A 21,817-nucleotide genomic window follows, 5' to 3' on the forward strand; every position below is an offset into this window, starting at 1 on the left:
CATCAGGACCGGAGTTGTTCCATAACTCCACACGGTGTAACACTCCAGAAGAACAACATCGACACTCCACCTTTAAACACTTCGTCCCTTAATCTCTGTCCCGTCTTTATTCAGCATTACTTCACGATCCCTTCCACACCCAAGTAATCTCACCCCTACTCCACCTTCTCAACGTCTCTTCCTAAAGTATCGCCCTCTTTTCAACTCATCCATCATATCACATCACATTGGCTATTTAGATATTTTAAATTATTACAGTTCGAATCCCTTTGACTTCAATGCCAATCACACAGGCCTTATTCATCGAAATTCTACTCTATGTGGTATCGAACTCTTTCAAAACCAAAGAACCACACTGCAAACTGTAAAACATTTGCTGAAATATGTTACCACTGATAAATGTTTGTATCGTTTTCTGCGAGGTACTAGCCCATTTACCCCTATGAAAACAAGCAAGTGTAAACGAATCAAGTAAACATACATCAAACAGGCGTTTACACAATACAAATATGAAATGTAACTTTTGTATCACCTTTCTTTCCTGCTTGCTTCCCAATTGTGATTTCATGCCTGTTTCATAGACATGTGTCTCGCACACCGGATTAATATTCAATTCAATTCAAATCCAAATGATATGCAGTACGGTATTAAAACACCGAATAATAAAGACATGTTAAGTGGTTCGATTTAAGTATGACGACTGACAGCCTGAGCCAATAAGATATATTACTGCAAAATGTTAAACCGAGTTCCATCATTAAAATGCTAACGTCATCCTGGAAACTAAATCGAAGTGCCAGGATCAACATGTAGGCCATGTTCTGAAGAAAGTTCAGCATCCTGAAGACTGAAAGTGACGTGTAATAGTCTACAAAATTATAACTTAAAGTATTATGAGATTCAAACAGAGAAATGCAACCTTCGTTGGGACGATAAAAAAAGTCCCGAAGCAATAAATTTGAATGTAATACTCCGCTTTATAATAATACAAATGATTAAAACTATGACGTCTGCTTGAAATTTACTATGTGTGAAAAACTATATCGATTATTCTAATTAACAAGCTTAACAGAATATAGTAAAACTTTTACGACCTGGCATAACTTAATAATTTGATTACATTTATTTCAACAAAAAAATACTGACTTAGAATGTATTATAGTTGGCAAGAAAAAAGAACTCTGGTTATTATTTGTTGCCAGATTATTATAAATTTGTATCATATATGGAAAAGGGATATGTCGTTATATACAACAGCGGTTTCCACAAGAGAGCCAACATCTGAGGAGTATCCTGATATTTCATATTTGTGAAATGAGGACACAAGCAAAACTTGTTTCACACAAAATGACACTGTCGAGTATCCTCGATGTGTCTTCGTTTACGCTATAAGCCAGGTACATAAACTGTATCACGTAGCACGATACAGTGATATAAACTGACCGTTAAATTACATTACATTTCTTAAACAATTGTATTTTGACTCACGGACCGGTAAAACAGCAGCACCCTATTTTCGTAACATTTCACAGTAAAAACAGTAATTCAAAAAATTATAATTACAAGAATGATTAAGCGTGTATATTTACAGTACACGAAACAATTAATTTATGTGATATTAAAATATAAGAGACGCCACATTTACCCGCAACAACCAGGTCCTATGTTCAACGGTATTCAAAACTAAAACTTACACATATTTTTAAAACAGCGTGTACGGCAAACACAGCCTACACAATTCTCGGTTAATTTTAATTTGTGCAATTAGAATAAATTATGCCGCTACCAGTCCGCGGATCACCTGTTGAAAAATAATTATTTAAATCTGCGTAATTTTAACACAAACCATCAACGCATGCCGTAGTAAAGACTTTGACAAAAAATTTACGAAGTATGATAATGTCCGAGATACTTTTTGGATAAAAGTACCGTAAGAAATCATTACGAATTCATTTTATGGATAGTAAATCAGAAACAATGTTCTCTTTAGGGGATTCTTGTTCCTTAAACCTTTTCCTTAATCGAAGTTGGGAATTAAAATTTGTAAATGGCGTATAATCTTCACATTGGTGAAAAAATGGGCAATGATCAGTGCCAGTCTCGTCTTAAACTTCTATGCCATTGAAATTGGTAAATGTGTGTTTAAATCACACTACAGAAACATCATTGGTTATACATTTACATAAATTAAAATATTGTGTAGTTCTAATTAAGTATTGTTTCTAAAATAAACGTCAAACTAAATGAACCCTAATACAAATATCCAAAACTTTGAAACAAACATTCTTTAACAACTTCATCTACACAGCAAATCTCTCGCTGTTTACGTTTGAAAACCATCCTGCGTTAAACAAACTTAGCAAAGCAAATTAAATTGTAATATACAAATATATGAATTATACGTACCGTCAGGTAATGCCCCCAGCGACCACATAAAATCTAGAAATGCAGAGAAAGAACAATATTAGAATAAATCTGTCCAAAGCGTGTCAACTCCAGTAAAGGAGTACGTCCATTATAACAGGATCTACACATAGATTTACTGATTGCGGATTATGCCTTGATATTCACATACAAATGAAAATTAACAAGAAACTCAAGAAATGAAAGTGAATAATTTTCTAAAGTAGTTTTTGACCAACTAAACACGTACAAACGAAAATATGAATAAACTGTTAGCATCCATGAAATTTCATAACAGCTATTCTGATGAACGTTCTACTGTTGCATCTATTCTAGAGGCGGGATGGATAGCACAGGCACATATTCCAGCGTAGTCTCGATTATCCGGGCCAATTAAGAAGAAAACTCGAAAATATCCATAAAGATATTCCCAAAAGCACGAAGTCCAATACTGTCACGAATAATAACTTCAGCGTGACGTCACGGAAGGAGACGTGTGAAGTCCTGACTTCAGACACCTCCTCTATCTGGATGCTACATCTGTTCACACGTCATAGAACGTAAAAGTACGTCTAGAATAGTGTGTTTACATACGTAGTATGAAAGACTGAAGGGGGGTTAATAACTGGTTCATAACACAGTTTTATAAGACTTTAATAAACTCTATCACGACGCGAGCCGAATAATTTGCCCAAGGATAATCGGGAGTACGCTGTGTTTTTCGGCAAACATATTACAGATGAGAACTGAGTTAAATGACGGGAAAACCGAGTCTTACAGCTGCTCCGCACATTTGCTTGGGGAAAGAGAGTGACAAAAATGAGAAATGCTTTGCTAATCTGAGATATTTCTAGCAATAAGGTTCTTGCTCGAGTTAGGGGACGCTGTCACGAGAATATCCGGCCGTTCTGGGCAGAAGACACCAGCATATCCCTCTGAATGGGAAAGAAAGAAATCTGACGTCAGCGGATATAACTTGAACATTCTTTGTGTGGACTGCAGATGTGGAAATTCGATGTGACGAAGAGTCGAACGTTTCTCAACTTACAGCCTTCATGAGTCAGTCCATGATCCCACCTCCACTCTGAAGTACGCCGTTGTTCACTCAGAGGAGAAGCAGGTATCACACCTGAATAAATCGCAGCCGAATCACAGCCTAACAATCACTGGCACGACACGTAAATGTCTTCACAACAGGAGGAGCGCGTCCTCATGTTTGGGTAAGTTCCTGATTTATTTGTTTCAGTCTAAATTTGCACCATCAATCTCCTGTCCTAAAATATTTATTTTTAAATTTAGTATGTTTCAGAAAAGGCTTTCTTTCTTGATATTATTTGTATAAACTTTTTTGCATAAAGTTAGGACTCTCTATGTAAGATTTGAGGTTTTCACAACGGTGAGTATGAAGATATCTGTCTTCTGGGTTGTTGCGCTGTGTAGACTGGTCTATGTTTACCAACGTTTCAGAGGTCATACTGCCTCCATCACCAGGGCGATGAATGGCCCTGATACCGGAGGCAGTATGACCTCTGAAGCGTTGGTAAACATCGACCAGACTACACAGCGCAACAACCCAGAAGACAGAAATCTTCTTAGGACTCTCTAATTCAGAGGCTCATAAGAAAAATTTGTTTGGAATAACAGACACGAAAGTTAAAATATTTGAAAAAGGAATTAACCACATAACAGATGCCATTGCATATTGGTGCCTAAAACTTATCCAAGTAAAACTTCCTGTGTCCAAAAGAAATTTAATTCAATACATCGAAATCTCGTTCTCCTTTTCCCTACAAAATTTTATGGGGAAGTAAAATGCATCTTTGTTAACGGGGTGCAAAGTGAAAGTTGCCAGGCAGCGTATCAAACAATGTGGCCGAATCTCAGACGTCACAAACAATGCTGATGGGAACATGTTGTGGAGGAAAGTGTTATATCTTCTTGGTACCATTTAATCTTTGTAGATGGTTGCTGTAGGTGCAGACTGGAAGGTGCCCCGTCGGTCCAATCCGTTTGACGACGCGCTCGGACTTGGCCGTCTGCCTACCTACACAACTAGAAGTAACAGCACACCACTGTCAACTAAACTATAGGAGGTGTGAATGATTCATGAAAGGGGCACTACATGGGTCACTACTCTAATCTCTACCCGGGCGGATCACTATGGAATTCTACTCTACGGCAGCTAAATTCTACAATGTGTCTTAAAAGTACAACAAATTATGTATAATATTTCACAAACGTAATTTTTATTCTATGTAATATTTATACAAGTCGAAATCCTACTAGTTCTAACAACACAGAACAATAATTTCTTTCTGTTTTTACTTTAGATAGAACCTGTATAGGTCCTTTTTAATTTTATGATATAATTCATAGCCTCGTTGTTTTCGAACATAAGATGACGTCATTGTCACCAAATGTCACATGACTGGCTTAATTCTGCCAATACGTTAACAGTAAATTTACAGTAATTTACAAGTGGCGTAAAAATGATGATCTGAACACAGAAAGAAAACACAGGTTAGCAAGTCATCTAACTATACAGTTGATATTAATAATATATAATATGTAACACTGTAAATGTTAAAATAACTATTAAATCTAACACAACTAGTTAAGTACAGTCAATACTCCAAGTAAAATACATCCTTCACCCACGAAGAAGACAAGCAGCTGGAGGGAACGAACACATGTTAACAATACAAGTCATCAAAATGCATTAATAAGATCAGTAGGAAAAAAAATTGTATAAAATAAATACTTCATCTCTCTTTGAACGTGTAAGAAATCTACTTACTAAAAATGAGTATTATTATCTAATACGACTAACAAAATTACCTCATAAGAGTTGTTAAATGTTGCATAGAAGACGCAGCTCACAGTACTACACCCCCTTAAAACAGGAGTCATAACTACTTGAAACTAACTATTTCTAAATTAAACTAATGAAATTAATCTACATTTTGTGAGACTGTTATGATATGATTCTTGTCTTAACTTCACAATGGTACTATAGTTTCCTTCTCTTTATACAGACACTAAAATAATTGCAAGCGCTAAGCTGTAATGTATTATTATAAAGCTATTAAATCTACTCGCGCGAAAAACTACTGAAGTAAACTCAACATCAAAGTACCGGGTCGCAGCTACTTCACCTGACTTACTGTGAAATAAAAATGGCGGGCCGTCGTCCTCTCGGCGCCCTCCTGTGCACAAACCTGGAACCGACAAGGGGACTCCCCCACCTTCCCTTTTGAAGAATTTTAGTTTCAATTCTAGGATTTGAAACACTGTCACCACATATTTAGACAACACTGTCTCTAGAATATTATAAGAGTTATATCATATAGACAATTATGAAATTTCATGAGTGTTTTAAATTAAATTCAGATATTTATAGTTACATAAACTAGATGTAAACATTGGAATTACAGTTATTATTAATCTGGTTTACACGGAATTAAGGTGAAAGTTAAGACAATGGTAGATAGCCATTGTTGTTTTTGGGTAAGAATATCAGTTTCATACAACGATAACCGCTTAGAATACATTTGTGAATTACGATATCCATTGCACGTGTTACCTTGCGCTTAAATTTTGAATTCAAATGGTAAAATATAGTACTCAGCATAAATAATTTCAAACAGCATGGACTTTATTCCTTTCACCTTATTTCACTTCAAATTACCAACCAAGAAAACGTTACTTTACGAGATATTATGTCATACAAAAAGATAAAAAGAATATGATTATACTGAGAAGACATCAATTACTTTACACATAGAGTGAAGTATTTTTAGACAATGAAAATATCGAATAGTTGTATATACGTGTGATATTCTCTTGATATCGTCGTATTATTGCGAAATTGTTTGTTGTCAAACAATGTGGGCTTCAAAAGCTGGACCTAAGCAAAGCAATTACAGTAAATATCTCTTTGAGATCGTCAAAATGTATAGTTTTAAATATCGATAACGTAATATCATAAGCGAAGAATATTGATGAACACTGGATGACTGCAACAACAAATTCACACATTTGACATTGCCACACGTAATATAAGCTGCTAGCATTTAACAAATAATATTCAACCTCTTGGTAAAGTTCATAATCTCGGCTGTAACCATGACCTTGAATAAAAGCATAATCTTCAAAATAAATTCTTCAACGTTTCTTTCCCATTTCTCTAATCACACTAGTGAACAATGTGGCAGCGGAATGCGGTTGACAATTTGAACTGTCTTGAAAAATCCGCGAATAAAGTCGACACGGCATATGGGCGGTGCAAGCTGGGAAGCGGGTTATAGGATCTTATTAATATTATTATTTACCATTGGTCACCGCTTTTGTATCATCTATTTGATTATAACATGTAAAATTAGTGCTACATAAATGATGGCACATCTAGGTATAATACTAAAAATCTATCAGACTGGTAGGGCTACCGAATTTAATGTAACTACAAGTTAACATTACTTTTTAATTCTGGTGTATTTGTTATTCTAACGAGTACTCACTCCCTTCCCAATCTACACAGGCCTGGTTCTACCACAGTCCACAAAAAAATAAACATTTCAGTATATATAACTTTATAAAAATAACGATGTTTATATATATATTCCTTTCCTTCTACTTATATATGTAGGCCTACTACGTTTAATAAACTGTGACAAAATTCTCTAAACTATATATGATTATCGACTACATTTCTCAACAGTACACACAAATTTTTAATTTGTTTCAAAGTGCGTACTTCGGTACAACTCCTAGTACAATCTCTTCAGGTTATGAGCACAATATGCCATAATAAATTCTTATTCACCTCGCTAGAAGAGCCATATTTACGAAGTTTTCATTTGCATCGTTTTTCTCGAGATGGATTCTTCTACACTATACACAATACCAATATTACATCGAAAATTTAACTACGCAAAAACTTTATAAATTATATCGTACTAGATCTCACATCCCAGTTAGGGTGACCCGTTTTCAATTATTACGGTGTAGTATGTAATTAGTGACAGATTACATACAGAAATTCTATCAAACATCTAAATCTGATAATTCAGAGGTCCTGAATCCTGAACACATCAAAGCGCACTTAAATGACGCTGCTCTGAATTTTAAGACACTCCAATAACATTACAGTACTATGGGCGCGTACATATTAAAAATTAACACAGGATCATTCCTCCTGAAGGCATTTAAGTAATTTACTGTATATCGTAGGCAGTGAAACCAGGCCTTACTTCGCTACATAAAAAGAAAGCATTTCTAACCAGTCTTGAAATGCAACACTACGATCCTACTTTAAATAGTGAGGCCGCTTTGGTTGGACTATTGTTCCAAGAATCATAAATAAATCCCCTACTAACACTACTACTCTACACAAAATAGAAATCACAGTTTCATCCCTGAACTGAAGTAAATTACGTCGCATTTAGAGGAGGGGGTGTGGGAGGGGAGTGAGAGGAGACAGCGTGACTCGATCCGCCGCCTTCAACTGTGTCGGAATGATACGTTACGTATTTGAATGACTTTGGAAGTCATGTGACCGACATTTTGGATGCAGACACTAAACTGATGGGCTGTGACAAGGCTTTAAATGCATTTAAATCAAACGCTATTCAAACTTGTACGTGACACCTGACGACCAGAGTCACAAGAAAGTTTAATGGAACCGGAACATGACCCATGTATTCTTGACGAGGTTGTTGAGCTATGAATACATGGGACCAACAGGAGTTATATCGACATTAATGCTTTTGATGATGTGGGCATCATCAAGAGGAAGACACCATACAATTTGCAAAAGCATGAAAATGTAACTTTACCGACAAATGCAGACATGTTGTCCTGAATGATGCTATCAGTATTTTTTACGTGTAAAGGTTGCATGAAAGGGGGTGTGGTGTCGTAGTTTGGCACTACAGCGGAAAGAACACCCTCTCCTCTTCACTGGGGCCCTGGTAAAGGGGTGAACATGGGTCAGAGGCCTACGGCGGCAGGAACAGTTGGGTGATACATAGCGGACACATCCAACCCCTGAACCCCGAGCAAGTCACTCATACTGTACGTAAGGGCGGCGGCAGTGGCCGGAGTGGGGTGGGGACGCAACGCGGCAGCAAACGCGCGCTTGCAGGAGGCGGCAGCTTGCACCGCCCCCGCCATGTTGTACAGATTCGTGGCCGGCGTGTACTGAAGGCAGTTAGGGTTGGTAGCGGCTCTGGGAGGGGCGACAGCTATGGGGACCATGGCGGTATGGAGACCCACCCCCACGGGGTGCGGGCCCGCGGCGGTTGGGATGGGGTACGGGGTGTAGCGGTAAATAGCGGCAGGGTTGGCCGCGAGACTCGACGCTCCGGCCCCTGGAGGCAGACCGCCTGCTACGGCCGCAGCAGCTGCAGCGGCGGTATTCAGCATTAGCAACTCACCGTATGCACCTCGGCCGGCGGCCCGCGTCTTGGCCAGGTTGGCGGGCAGCATCACCTCCTTGGGCTGAGCCTTCTTGCACTCCACCTGCAACACATGTCCGACGGTTGTAACAACGCACATGACGATTCGACCTAAGGACGCAGGAGAAACCTCAAGGTGGAATAATAAACAATCCTATGAATTATCCAACCATAAGTGTTTGTGTTTAAAACCACGTTTCGGAAACAGTTCTGCTTCCGTCTTCAAGTAACCGGAGAGGGGAAATAACGTAGTGGGCCCCCTGGTAGAGCTAGTTTCAATTTTCGAAAGCTTGAAAGAAGTCTACCCTGGCCTTAAAAATGGTGCGCATTATTACCACTTCCACAAAATATCATACTCTCGGTCCTTCAATCTAGAGACAGCCGCCTTCTACATTTATTTTTCCTGGACTTTAAAACATTATCTGATTCTTACACATTTAATTACGTCTTTATAACGTTAAGTAATCAAACCACTTTTAAACAATAAATGTTGCTAATAAATATGAACGTGAAATCCATAAACTAAGTATGAAGTGGAAGTAGTGTGACATAAATAATGTATTCTATATTACGATGTAGTACAGAAAAAACACCTTATTGCAAGTTAATTTTAAAACATATTCCAGGGAATGTCTTAATATTCAAATGTTTTAAATTGTTTATGTTAATAATTGCTTTTAAAATGTAATGTTTTAACGAGTCAAATCCAACCATAATGTTACACTAGTCTCATTACTGGAGGTATTTTACCCAAACAAAATATATAAACATTGAACACTGAAGATGGTCTTGTAAAGACCGAAACGCATCCGTTATGCCAATAAACAGTGTATAAAGATGGTTGGCTTACGGAACATTATTTATATAACCGCACGGCATGAAGGGTATCAAGATTTCAAACATCGTCATTATAAAACTTAATCATTAATTAAACTCAGTATCTGCTATAGTTTGTTGCTTATGCCTGCTTGTATTTGGTATACAAGGCGGGCGGGATTTCATTAAGAACAAAAACTGTAGTAACTTATTTAACTTGTCAGAGGAGAGTGGCTGGCTATCATGACACTTGTTACTATAGACTATCACATGCCTCCATATGGGTTGCAGAGATTACAGGCGGACGGGTTGGCTCCTGTATACGTTTGTATGTTAACCCAGTATCTCTGGATTACGACTATTACCACATATCAACAGGACAGGCATTGAAGAACACGGCTCAGAGACATGACAGTCAGACTTAAACCGTTCTTGATCCGCCCATGGCTTGTAATTTTAAGTACTGAATTTCCAAATATACGGCCATTGTTTGCAAAGTACCAACATGTATAGATATACGAGAAAGACAAGTTTATAAGAAACTAGTTCAATTCATAAGCAATTAGAAAGCGTCCGGGAGCATGAAATGACAGGCAGAGTTGCATGTACTCCAGACGTAGGTACTCTATGCAGTTAAGTAGGTAGCTTCACGCTACGTTGGCTTAATCCCGGACAGCCATTTGATAGGAGGTTATGTGGGTCTCCAAGAGCCAGGATAAGTGTAGCACGTAAAAGAGAGTCCCTTCTCAGCCGAGACAGAGGCAGAAAGCATCTCAGAAACGTCAGGGCGATGTTGGAGGCAGAAGTACCTGAGAAACATCGGTAAATGTCTACCAGATTACACGGCGCAACAACCCAGAAGAAAGAATTTTTCATTCTCGCCGCGGTGATAACATGATATTTCGCTACGTAAAGCATGTAACCTTACACATTGCTCATTATAACAACTGCCAGAGAACACTAGACGGTTTATTTTTAACATTAATTCGCACACTTCGTTTTCCGAAAACTTCCTCGACAGATATTACGTCACGGCCGAGATGTCGGAACTACAGTGGTGTGGAGTTGCTACACTTGTGAGCGTCTGCAGGAATTTCACTAACAAACTTGACAAGGCGTTATGGTTTGACATGACACTGTAGAGCTACTTCAACTTAAAATGACATATGCTGTTATATTGTTTGTATTAATTTCCCAAAAGCCACAATTCCAGAATAACAAGACAAGTGTGTGTATGTCTGTTGTTGATGTGATTTCAAGTGGCGTGAAATTCCACGCGTCTCTTATTCCGCACGCCCATCCAACTGCTTCTGAACAGCAACAGACACGGTACTTTGTTCAGACAGAGAGCAAAGTCGACTTATTTAAATGTAGAAGAGAGGTTAGTTCGTCCCAAACACTAGATGGATTAAGAGCTGAAATAATGCGCAAATCGAATGCTTAAACAAGAAGTTATGGAAACAGCTTCTGACGTATACATTGCTACAATGTATATGGATGTATTCTGTAAAAATATATTGATTAGTACTATGAGTCATTTTCACTAGTACGGATTCCGACAATGTACTTTAAGTTTGCCATATATCACAGATAGAATATTTATATCTAGGCCCCATGATCCGCCTGAATTCTCATTAAACTCACGCACGAAACAAATATGTGGGATTGCTGGAATTTATTAGACAAAGATTTCAACAGTAGGGTGTAACCAGTACTCGTGTAAAACTCTGTCACGAAGTTAGAGAATAAAATATGTTGGTTCGTGGAAAATTTACAGACGCTGCATCAACTGTTGAGTTTAATTTGCGTCCAGAAAGAGATAAATTTTATACACAGTCGACGGAAGTACATAAGCAAGCAGATTAGGATTGTGATTTGTAAATGTTACCTTGGGGGGTTATTAGAGTTACGAAACAGACGAGGAATCATCGACGGAAAGAATGGGAAGACAATATTAAAAGGATATTTAACACTATCAGGGATACGATATGAAGATTCTTGTCTTTTGAGATGTCGCGCCGTGAAGTCTGACAGTAACTGACCAATGTTTCAAAGGTGCTTACTGCCGCCATCATCAGGGCGATGAGTACACTCACTGTCCTGGTGATGCTGTCAGTAAGAACCACTAAAACGTAGGCAGATTCCCAGAATGTTACAACATTAAGATTGAATTTAGGCAGTGTGAGAGGCGAAAAGGTGGGTGGAAGTAGCTTAGGATCATGCCCATCGTATTAAGTGTTGAACTTCTGGGTCCTGCTACCAGGATCATAGTTGATAGTTAATAATTATTATGTTGTTGTCATGTTTCTATTGTTTAGAAACGAATTGCCTTCTAAACAAAGATTGATAAATTCTGCAATATTTACTGTGTAGTCTGATAGATACTGACGGACGTTTCAGAAGAGGCAGTGAGCACTTTTGACATGTCGGTCAATAACTAGCAGACTGCAAGGTGAAAAAACCGAGAACCTGAAATCTCGGCCATGGCCTTTCCTTAATAACTGGGCCCGAAATGGTCTGGTAAGGCTGGTTGCCCTGATGATGGAGGCAGCAAGGATCTCTGAAACGTTGATAAACATCTATCAGACCTATACAGCGCTATAACCCAAAAAACAGCCATCTTCAGGGTATAAAATATGGTTTAGCTTCAGGTACCGATTGAATTTCTCTCCAAATTATGAAGATCTGCGGTCGCTGGCATTTGTGTGCTTTTAAATGAGGTTTTCACATCCGGCTTAGAAGAAGATTTAACCCCTGCTTCACCGGTTTCATTATGTATGACAGCTTCTCCACCCCATGCGTGAACAAATCTGCCCTGTAGATAGAGCGCCTTTCATAACTGCTTTCCGCCAAACAAGTCGTTAAGGCGATGACATCATATCGGTAGGAACGACCACACACACAGAACAGCGTGACACATAAAATGTGTTGCACGTGTCATAATATACAAATTTTCAAACGCAAGACATACACTACATCTGACAACATTTTAACTTCGTGCCATTTTCAGTTTGAATCAGGTAGCATAAAAAATAAGTTTCAAATGTGATCTGAAGCTTCCACCGAGTATACCTCGCACATATATCATTAAAACATTTAATACATCATGTAAAATATTTTCTACCATTATGTCTGCCTCACTGTTGCTAGGAAACCACATGATGCAATGCACAGAACCATCTATGTCCACTGCCGCCTCGGTTTAATGCATGACGCGATCTATTTTGTATTTCCAAGATTAGACACGCGTGGTAAACAACGGAAGAAACCTAAATTTAGATAAGAATAATTCAGTGTCCGTTCTTTACAGTACGTAGTGAAGAATTGATCTAAAATACATGTAGGTATAAATGTACGACAAGGTAAGTACCTCGGGGGAATCATTATGAAACGTTTACTGGTTGACTAAATTACGTAACTGTGCTGGTACTATAATTTAAAATATACGTCTGGTTTGTCTCTGAAATTTAACAACGATTTACTTTGGTTGTTTATTTTATGAATAATTCAAAGAATAACTTCTGTCAGTTTACATACGATTAAACATTAAAGCAAAAACACGTAGACCTATATGATATAGCTTGGGTGTATATCTGAATAAAATTCCCTGAAAATACATTTTCGTGATGTCATAATGGAAGTACCGATATGAAACATCGGTCCGTACTCAGTTTGTATAACAAATGCCTCCTGAAATACCAAATACCAATTGATTATGAATGTTTAATACCATCTTGGTTGCTACAACGTCGTGTTTTAACATCCATCAATACTCTCTGTATACGTTATCGTTTAACAGCGCAGGAAATAAATCTTAAGAGCGAATGTCTTCAAAATAGCATTGCGCACGCGCAGTATGTGAACGAAATGCTGTATAACCTTGTGTAAAATAGTGGTAACTATATGCATCACCTGATTTAACGTTTTGTAATTCCGTATGTAGTTCACGTAACCATTCTTGAGTTTCATTTGTTACTCATAATAAGCAGAAAAAGCTTTTCCCAAAATGACAGAAAAAGTTGTCCTCCTATCGATGACTCGTGTTATAATGGGGGTAGGATCTGAACAATTAAATATTATTTACATAAAATTGTCCTTTGTTGGAATAATAAACCCCAATACTTTCTTTGTACTGGATTTTAGATGCGTGCCTGAATAAAACAACAAACCTGAGAGAGATACGTCTCATCTCGCAAAACCCTTCTCACTCTTTATCGACTTCCCACCACGAGTATGACTTGTATTCCGGAGGTACCCGATTCGAATCTCGGTCTGGAAATAGCCAGACCTCCTAAATGCTAATCACTAGACCTCGACACTTCAGCCAACACAAGATTCATGATCATTTTCCAAATTCACTCAACAACATAAAGATATACATTTTAATCAGCGTCGTTAAATAACCAACAAATGATTGACTCAATAAACCACTATACCTTAAAGCACAGCATAAGCAATATCCTTGTTTAAGAGACTCGCTAGACAGAAGTGGGGCAAAGTGAGATATAAGGTCCTGACAAAGCACTTTCCTCTTCAAAGGCTGTCTGAGTGTATGAGGGCTGAGAAGAGGGGGTAAATCTTCTTTACTTTCTCATCTCATCTATCTTGAAATTCACTTTAGTTCCTCACTAACCTTCCTATTTCGTATTAAGGAAACGAGGATGTACATTAATGTGGCAGGACTTGCAGCAGGAGATTTTAGCTCAGTTAATACCGCGATCCTGGAGTCGAGAGTAACAAGTTCTCATACGTCAGTTCCTCGCAACAATACAAGGCACTGATTACCGCCAGACAGGCTCGTTTGGAAAGGTTACTGAAGCTGAAATCATTACTTTAAGAGTAGGCCTAGACTGTCACTCCAAGTTTCTGAGGACATCAAAACACGGAGATCCTGTACAACAGCAGATTCAAAAGCTTTCTGATTCAAGGAACCATTTTATATCACAATTCACAGCATTCAAAAGTTTTTTTTTTTTTTTTTTTTTTACAAAATTCGATTAGGCGCATTGCAGGATCGAACTGTCTGATAACGGCAGTAGGTCTAACTGGCGGCTTACGGACACATCCAATGTCAGAGACCACATGTTAACCGGGTTCGCGAAATTATTTGTTAATTTGTTACCAACTACTACAAGCCGTTTACTTCCCTTGTTCCGGTGGATTTGCACAAAAAACACGATCCTTATCTCGTCTGACACTTCACGAAGAAGTACCACACATGTCATTTACTTTAAAATCACAACGTAAAATTTAAGTTGTCCAAGACAAAATTACGTCAGATACAAGCTATTGCAGGACATTTTTGAAAATAATACCTAACTTTATAGTAATCGGTAATTTACAAATAAGTAACGAAAATTTGCCACTAGTTTTAAAAATAGTATAAGCAAGTGTATTTTGGATCTTGGGTCCAAAGGATCTTGGCCCAAGGGAAGAAAAATGTTGGACAACCCTTAAGAAGCAGAATGCAGTTTCTTGTATTTCCTGCAGGTACAACATTAGTTAAAAACTAGTGTTACCCTGCCACCTGACAGTAAGTGGGGGCTGTTGAGCATCCAGTTTTGAACTTGCAGTTACAACAAAGAAACAATATCGTCACATTTGAGCAGGGTTCCTTCAAATATACAAAGCAACGTCTGAAATGAGGTTCGAATCGAATAAAAGCGATAACCATACAATCTGATTATTCACAAATAATTCAAACAACCACAAACAAGGGTACGGACTACTGACTAGCTAAAAGGAAACGAGGATAGAAAAAATAAGGCAGTTATAAAAGTTCTCTCACTCAACTGTTGTAACCATGGTAAAACATACTACGTTTCTCAATCGACAAGGAATCCCGTATGGAAGTCGAGACATTCATTTGTGTATCGAGTCGTCTTATCGATTTAGAGCCTCTTAAATTGCCAAGTACTAAATAAAATTCAATCGTGAAAAAAAAAAAACCCTGTGTATCTGTTATATTCGTATTATAAATTGTTTCACTTACGGACGAATTCGAATACGAACAGTACTTTTAATTAAATTTTTTTAATTAGCTCCAGATAAGGTCCAATGGTGGAATTTTACAGACAAGTAATCATCCTACGGGTCACAGAAAAGCAGGACTTTATACCAGTTATATTCTGTTGAAAAATATAACGTAGGCTTACCATGGAATTAGCAATAGTATTAATTACACCTGCGTCCATTAATTCTTTGGCAGTTTTCCGAGGGACACAGTTGTAAGAGCACACCTGCGAATTGTAACATTAATAATACTGGATATATGGTCTTACTTACCATTTTATTGTTGATTTCGTGGAAGTGAATTTCACAGACTTTATCTACGACGTCCTCACTTTGAAATGTGACGAATCCAAAACCTGAAAATAAATAAAACAGAGTTACAGGGGAATGAAACACATTTTAAGGATAGTGATGTAATAATAATATGTTTCACACAAGAAGACAATATTATATTAGATTTTTATAGTGTAGATACAGGTTTTAATCCCATCCAGTGCCGACTGACAAATTTTAATGCTCAGGCTAAACCCGAAGTGTACAAGTATCCTTATTTTATGAATTAATTCACAAAATCGGACAGCCTCCAAGATGTGTTGTTTCATAACTTCTCTAAATCCTGAAATATAGTAAAGTAATTTTGCAAACAATCGTTACTGAAGTATTTTTAAACGGTTGCATCGTGTTGTGTGGGCAGGACATACAAACGTACCTGATGATGGATACATGCCAAAACAGGCACTGTTTATATAATCACATGTGGTGTTAATAATCTATGTTTATTCATATGTGAGATATACCAGTTTCATATTTACATTATTGAAGTGTTTCTACAGCAAATGCAAGAAATCATACGTAAAATTTACTGAATTTCTTGGTAAAAATTTTTATATAAAACATTATCAGCACATAGGAATGGCAAGGCTGAATAAAATAAAGCAACCCGTCACTTGGAAGAGTATGTAATTCACCGTAGCAACGAGGTTCCCGAAGAATGAACACGTTCCTCGAAATGACATTTTCAGTTCAGGAAAAACAAACACAAACAAAGTGGCATGATAAATAACGCTGATATAAAAATTGTTTAAATGGAGGAGACAACTTCGTAAAATAAAAGACGCTTGCTACAGAATGTGATGTCACATCGATACGCCGGATGATACGAACAAGTGACGGTTACAAAACAGCACGTCGGCGAGTACAGACATATTTACTTTTAATTAAAAAACAGGACAATTCCCGTCAATCAAACTGCTCGTGATGATGCTTCAATACGTAACAACGGCGCTAAATTTTAATCAAAAAATTTTTAAGAAAAAATCTGAAGTGCAAAGACGTGTTTTCTGAAGTTATGACGGGTATATTAAAACAATTAGTTCTCGGTACTGTTATTAATGCTGCTAATATTAGCCTACGATAGCCATATCTAAAGAAACATTCATTCTAACGAAGTTATTGTTTTGGCGTTAGGCCCGATTAATCTTGTTTTTATCACGTGTTCTCTGCCTTTCTGTGCCTGTCTCGTTCTTCCTTTTTAACTGATGCCAAGCGTCTCAATAAATTAATTACACTGAACGGAACTGAGTTATCATCTTCACTCCGATGATAAAGCGTATGCCAAATACATTATCATCATCATCATCATTAATAATACTGTTATCATCAACACCACCATAATTATGGTGATGATCGGTGGCAGAGACAACTTTTAACTACCTAATAAACATAAGAGCGGGGCATGCAGCACGCATGGATGGGACAAGAGGTTGTGCACCGGGTGTTGGTCGGGAAGCCTGAGGGGAAGAGACCGCTGGGGAGACCTAGACGTAGATGGGAGGATATTGTCAGGCGGGATCTATGGGAGATAGGAGTTGAAGGAGACTGGATTTTGTTGGTTCAGGACAGGGTCCGGTGGAGGGCTTTGGTTAATTCGGTGATGAACCTTCGGATTCGGTAAGCCATCTAGTTAGTTAGTTAATAAACATAAGACAGAACGTACATTTTTAAGATAAAATCACTGTGCAAGGTGAAGCACGTCCTTCGGAACCCAATTATAACCAGAAGCCGTGCGTCATCCAGCGCTAAATAACTACTGCAGCTGAAATAAACCACCAATCACAAATTCGTCATTCTAAGACTTTTGTTTCTGTAATCATATTTTCTCTTCTCTCCTTTCCATCCCTTCAAATTTGCTTCCTTCTTTCTGCTTTCCTTTATTTTCTCTTACGTTTCACCGTTTACTTCCTTCTAAGATTACCTGTTTATTTCCTACTTTTATTCATGTCCTCTTTAAACATTTTCCATCTTTCCTTCTTCGTTCCCAGCCTTCTTAATTCCTTACGTCTCCTCTTACACTCTTTATTCTCTCTACGCGGATATCATATATGTTTGCGCGGGCTTCAACCTGTGTGAAATGCAAAGTTAATTGACACTCGAAAAGCAATTTAATACTCAATTCCAACTTCTTGAAAAATATCCCATCAGCATGCATCAGTGAACGGAAAGGTCCACGGCGCAAACTTTTAAGTTAAGATTTGCGGGGTGGGGAGTGACACGGAATTATCTTAAACGAAATCAGAGAGCTTGCGACTACGCCATTCAACACGGGATAGATAGACTGACTCCGCCAGGAAAATGGAACGGAATTGGGCACAAAACTTTTGTGGTTTTTCTTTTCGATTTGAAGCGCCAAGTCTCAGCGACACCGTAAGGACAGTTTCATGGAACCATGGTTATCAGAAGACAACACTGTAACAAGAGAGATGGTGGAAAATTTGTAAAGCAATAAAATTTTCTCATTTCCACCATGTTTTATATTATACTACGAATTCTATATAACGCAATAAAAATGTGTACTGTAAAGAACAATTTATAAAATCCTGACTTTCATTAAATATTTATAAGTTATCTAAATAGAAATAACAGTGGGGAACAGGTTACATCTCTCTAATCTATCTCAACGCATAATTTCATCCACCATTCCTTTACACAGCCTGAATATTATGTCAAAGTACTGCTAAATTTACATTTGTCTTTAAATTCATACACGATATTTATAATTTATGATCTCCTACAAAGCTTTGTAAAAATGGCAGATTCATTACAGAAATACAATGTTGGACACTATCCATTATATTTGGTATATCTAGAAATATACCTACACAAACGATTCAGGAGTTGAATCTAACACTCGAAACGACATGTATATAAAATTGTACTTAGACAATGGAAAATGTTCAATATACTTTTTCCTATAATATTTGTAACCTTGTAACTAACATGGCACATACCTAGCTAGAACTTTGTCACCATTAAAATAAGTTAACAAATTCTCTAGTCGGTCTCTATTCACGTGAGCCTTACTGACGTAAGTAACGAACATATCCCTAATTCGACGTTCATTTATTGCTACATCAAATACAGCCTAAAGAAACTCCTTTGTACAGTCCTTCCCAATTCCTGCACCGTATCCAATTGTCTTTCCAGCAAGACACCACATTATAAGAAACCAACATATTCTTAAACTCTGTATAAGATTCATTCATTATCTATCCAATATTAAAATTGCTTAACTCAGCGATCATGCTGCTTCATTTACTGCAGATACAAATCTATTGTTTCTTCGCTAATCATACTGTAGATAGCCCACAGACCTACTGCACAGCCTGAGAAAATTGTTTCCTTGTATTATATTTACCACATCGGAAAATATCTCAAAATATTTAAACAATAAAGAGACCCGTACTCCGTCACAGATAATTTTTTTGTCTAGGGAACAGTTTTTAAATGAGATAACAGCATTCTGAAACATTGCTCGTTGCAGTCTCGTAGAAGTTTACAACGCTTCAGAAGTGCGTACTGCCTCCATCATAAGGGACACACGTCGCGCATCACCCTGATTATAGAGGCAGTATGTACCTCTAAAACGCCGGTCGGATTATACTTGACTACACGGCGCGATTTCCCAGAAGGTTGTCATTTTCATGCTCACAGCTGAGAAAACCTGAAATCTCAAAACCCACCAAGTTCTAGTTGGCCTCCATTCGAAGCTAAAGTTATACCGGACCGACAATAACAAAGAGTAAAATCCCCTAAATTTCAGAGCAGGACCTGAAATCAAATTTAATCTAAAACAGTTCAGTACTTTCGAATGGACAGGGTTCGTTCACATCAAGCGTGACGTACGGAGTCAGTTAATGCGTTCTCCCAAGTCTCAAAGTGGAAAAAATATAGTGCGTTTGCCATTCATACAACGAAATGTATGAGGACGTGGGAAGCCGAGGGGAGAGAGAAAAATAAAGTTTATTGAATAAAAAATTCCACCATACTTTTCATAACATGCCAAGACGACGATGATATACCGCAAAACTTTTATTCTTCGCATCGTGCGGTGAAAACGAGACAGTTTGTCCTCAAAATTAAGGAAAATGATGACAGGTCTACGCTGGTAGAGAAACAAGATCAGGCAATTAAAGATCCGAAAAAGCGAATCAAAGAGAAGATGAAGAAAACGTCGTGATATAAAGCAAGGTTCAGAAAAATTACGGTACTACAGAGAATAGACAGGAAAAAGAGAGACGAACGGATGAAAGTAAACAGAGTAAGAAAGAGAGATAAAGTTAGGAAGAGCTTTTTCCTTCCCATTTCCTCCTTTCAGACCAACAGATAGGCAATAACTCATCCACATACATCTCTCCTTCCTCTTTCTCTACAAGAAGAAGATCCTGACAGAGCTGGGCTACACAGACGAAGGAAAGGATAGAAAGAAAAAATAAAATAAAATTCTGCCGATTCAGCAGCTGAAGGAAGAACCTATCTGCAGTCCTTTGTCACACATGGCGGTACTCTAGACGCCATTTTATAAGTTCGATGAGCTTCTGTAATATTTCTGATGCTGCAAAAATAGAAGTCGCAAGCAGGGATACAATGTGACATAAAAAAGTATCTCTCAGCCACTCATCAACAAAATGTTCATTTGGCTGTTGAACCGTTGCCATTTTGTTGGTGTGAACTTAACCTTTTTGTGACCCAGTGAAAACTACATGTACCACCTGATTTAACAACCGGTAACTCCGAATTTTTGCCCACAAGAGTGTATTTATGTGTTTCGGAGATTCTTAGATCAAACAGCGATAATTTTCCTTCAACAGCATTAAGCAAATGAGTTCCGTAATGGTAAAGCGTTGTTTTCTCTGAGGTACGGACTGAGATTTTAAATAATAATACACGAACACGAACAGAGTAGGTTTCGATCAGAAGGCAGTGTTGCCAAACTCACGTTCACAGGGTACGTGCATCTTCAGCTTCAATCAACATCATCAGCTTGTTAAGTTTTTCTTATGTTGTAGCGGGTGTTGAAAGACGGACGAGACAAAGGAGCTGCAATTAGTGTCTAGCTGTTGTGATTAATGATTGTCACGCAAATACCATGGGACAGTACGCAGCGTAGCGGATAAGTCGTAGCAACGCGTGTATCAATGGACACTTCTGGCCACGGAAGACTCGGTGTAACTATAACACTCGTTCAGGATATTTTTCGTTTGGCATCTTCCTTCTGATGCAAAGTTTCGATTTCTCGGCTCTGTCCCAGTTAACACTCTTTCATGTTTGTAACTGTTACCAAGAACAACTAATTTTGTGAAGATTTCTGTCTTCTGGGTTGTTGCGCTGTGTAGTCTGGTCGATGTTAACCAACGTTTCAGAGGTCATACTGCCTCCGTCATCAGGGCGATGAGTATGAAGATTTCTGTCTTCTGGGTTGTTGCGCTGTGTAGTCTGGTCGATGTTAACCAACGTTTCAGAGGTCATACTGCCTCCGCCATCAGGGCGATGAATGACCCTGAAGACAGAGGCAGTATGACCTCTGAAACGTTGGTAAACATCGACCAGGCTACACAGCGCAACAACACAGAAGACAGAAATCTTCATACTCACCGCTGTGAAAACCTCAAATCTTACACAATTAATTTTGTTTGTTTGAACAAGCTCGATTCCCAGTTCTACTCTGGCACGTCAGAATTGCAAAAGACAAGAAAATATGAACAAAAAACTTGAGCTGGAAAATGATGACAATGATGATAATTCGATCGTTTATTCAATTATTTTCCATTCGAGTCATGCATAAACAGCTAAAA

At 38.0% G+C, this 21,817-nt stretch overlaps 1 protein-coding gene across 17 annotated transcripts in view; it reads right to left on the reverse strand.

Annotated features, from left to right (window-relative positions):
• The window catches only part of Rbp6 (RNA-binding protein 6), a 686,229-nt gene that overhangs the window by 50,737 nt on the left and 613,675 nt on the right, over positions 1-21,817 (reverse strand). For all 17 annotated transcript variants that reach the window (XM_087349142.1, XM_087349139.1, XM_087349138.1 and 14 more), the window contains 3 exons: positions 15,960-16,042; positions 8,838-8,922; positions 2,407-2,439 (listed from right to left, as the gene is read on the reverse strand). In XM_087349142.1, the coding sequence (XP_087205268.1) occupies positions 2,407-2,439; positions 8,838-8,922; positions 15,960-16,042 (201 nt within the window). The remainder of the gene's footprint in view (positions 1-2,406; positions 2,440-8,837; positions 8,923-15,959; positions 16,043-21,817) is intronic.

Source organism: Zootermopsis nevadensis, unplaced genomic scaffold (genome assembly GCF_977971745.1).
Source record: "Zootermopsis nevadensis isolate Lab colony 2312 unplaced genomic scaffold, Znev_1.0 Znev_ptg000015l, whole genome shotgun sequence".
NCBI classification, from domain to species: Eukaryota; Metazoa; Arthropoda; class Insecta; order Blattodea; family Termopsidae; genus Zootermopsis; species Zootermopsis nevadensis.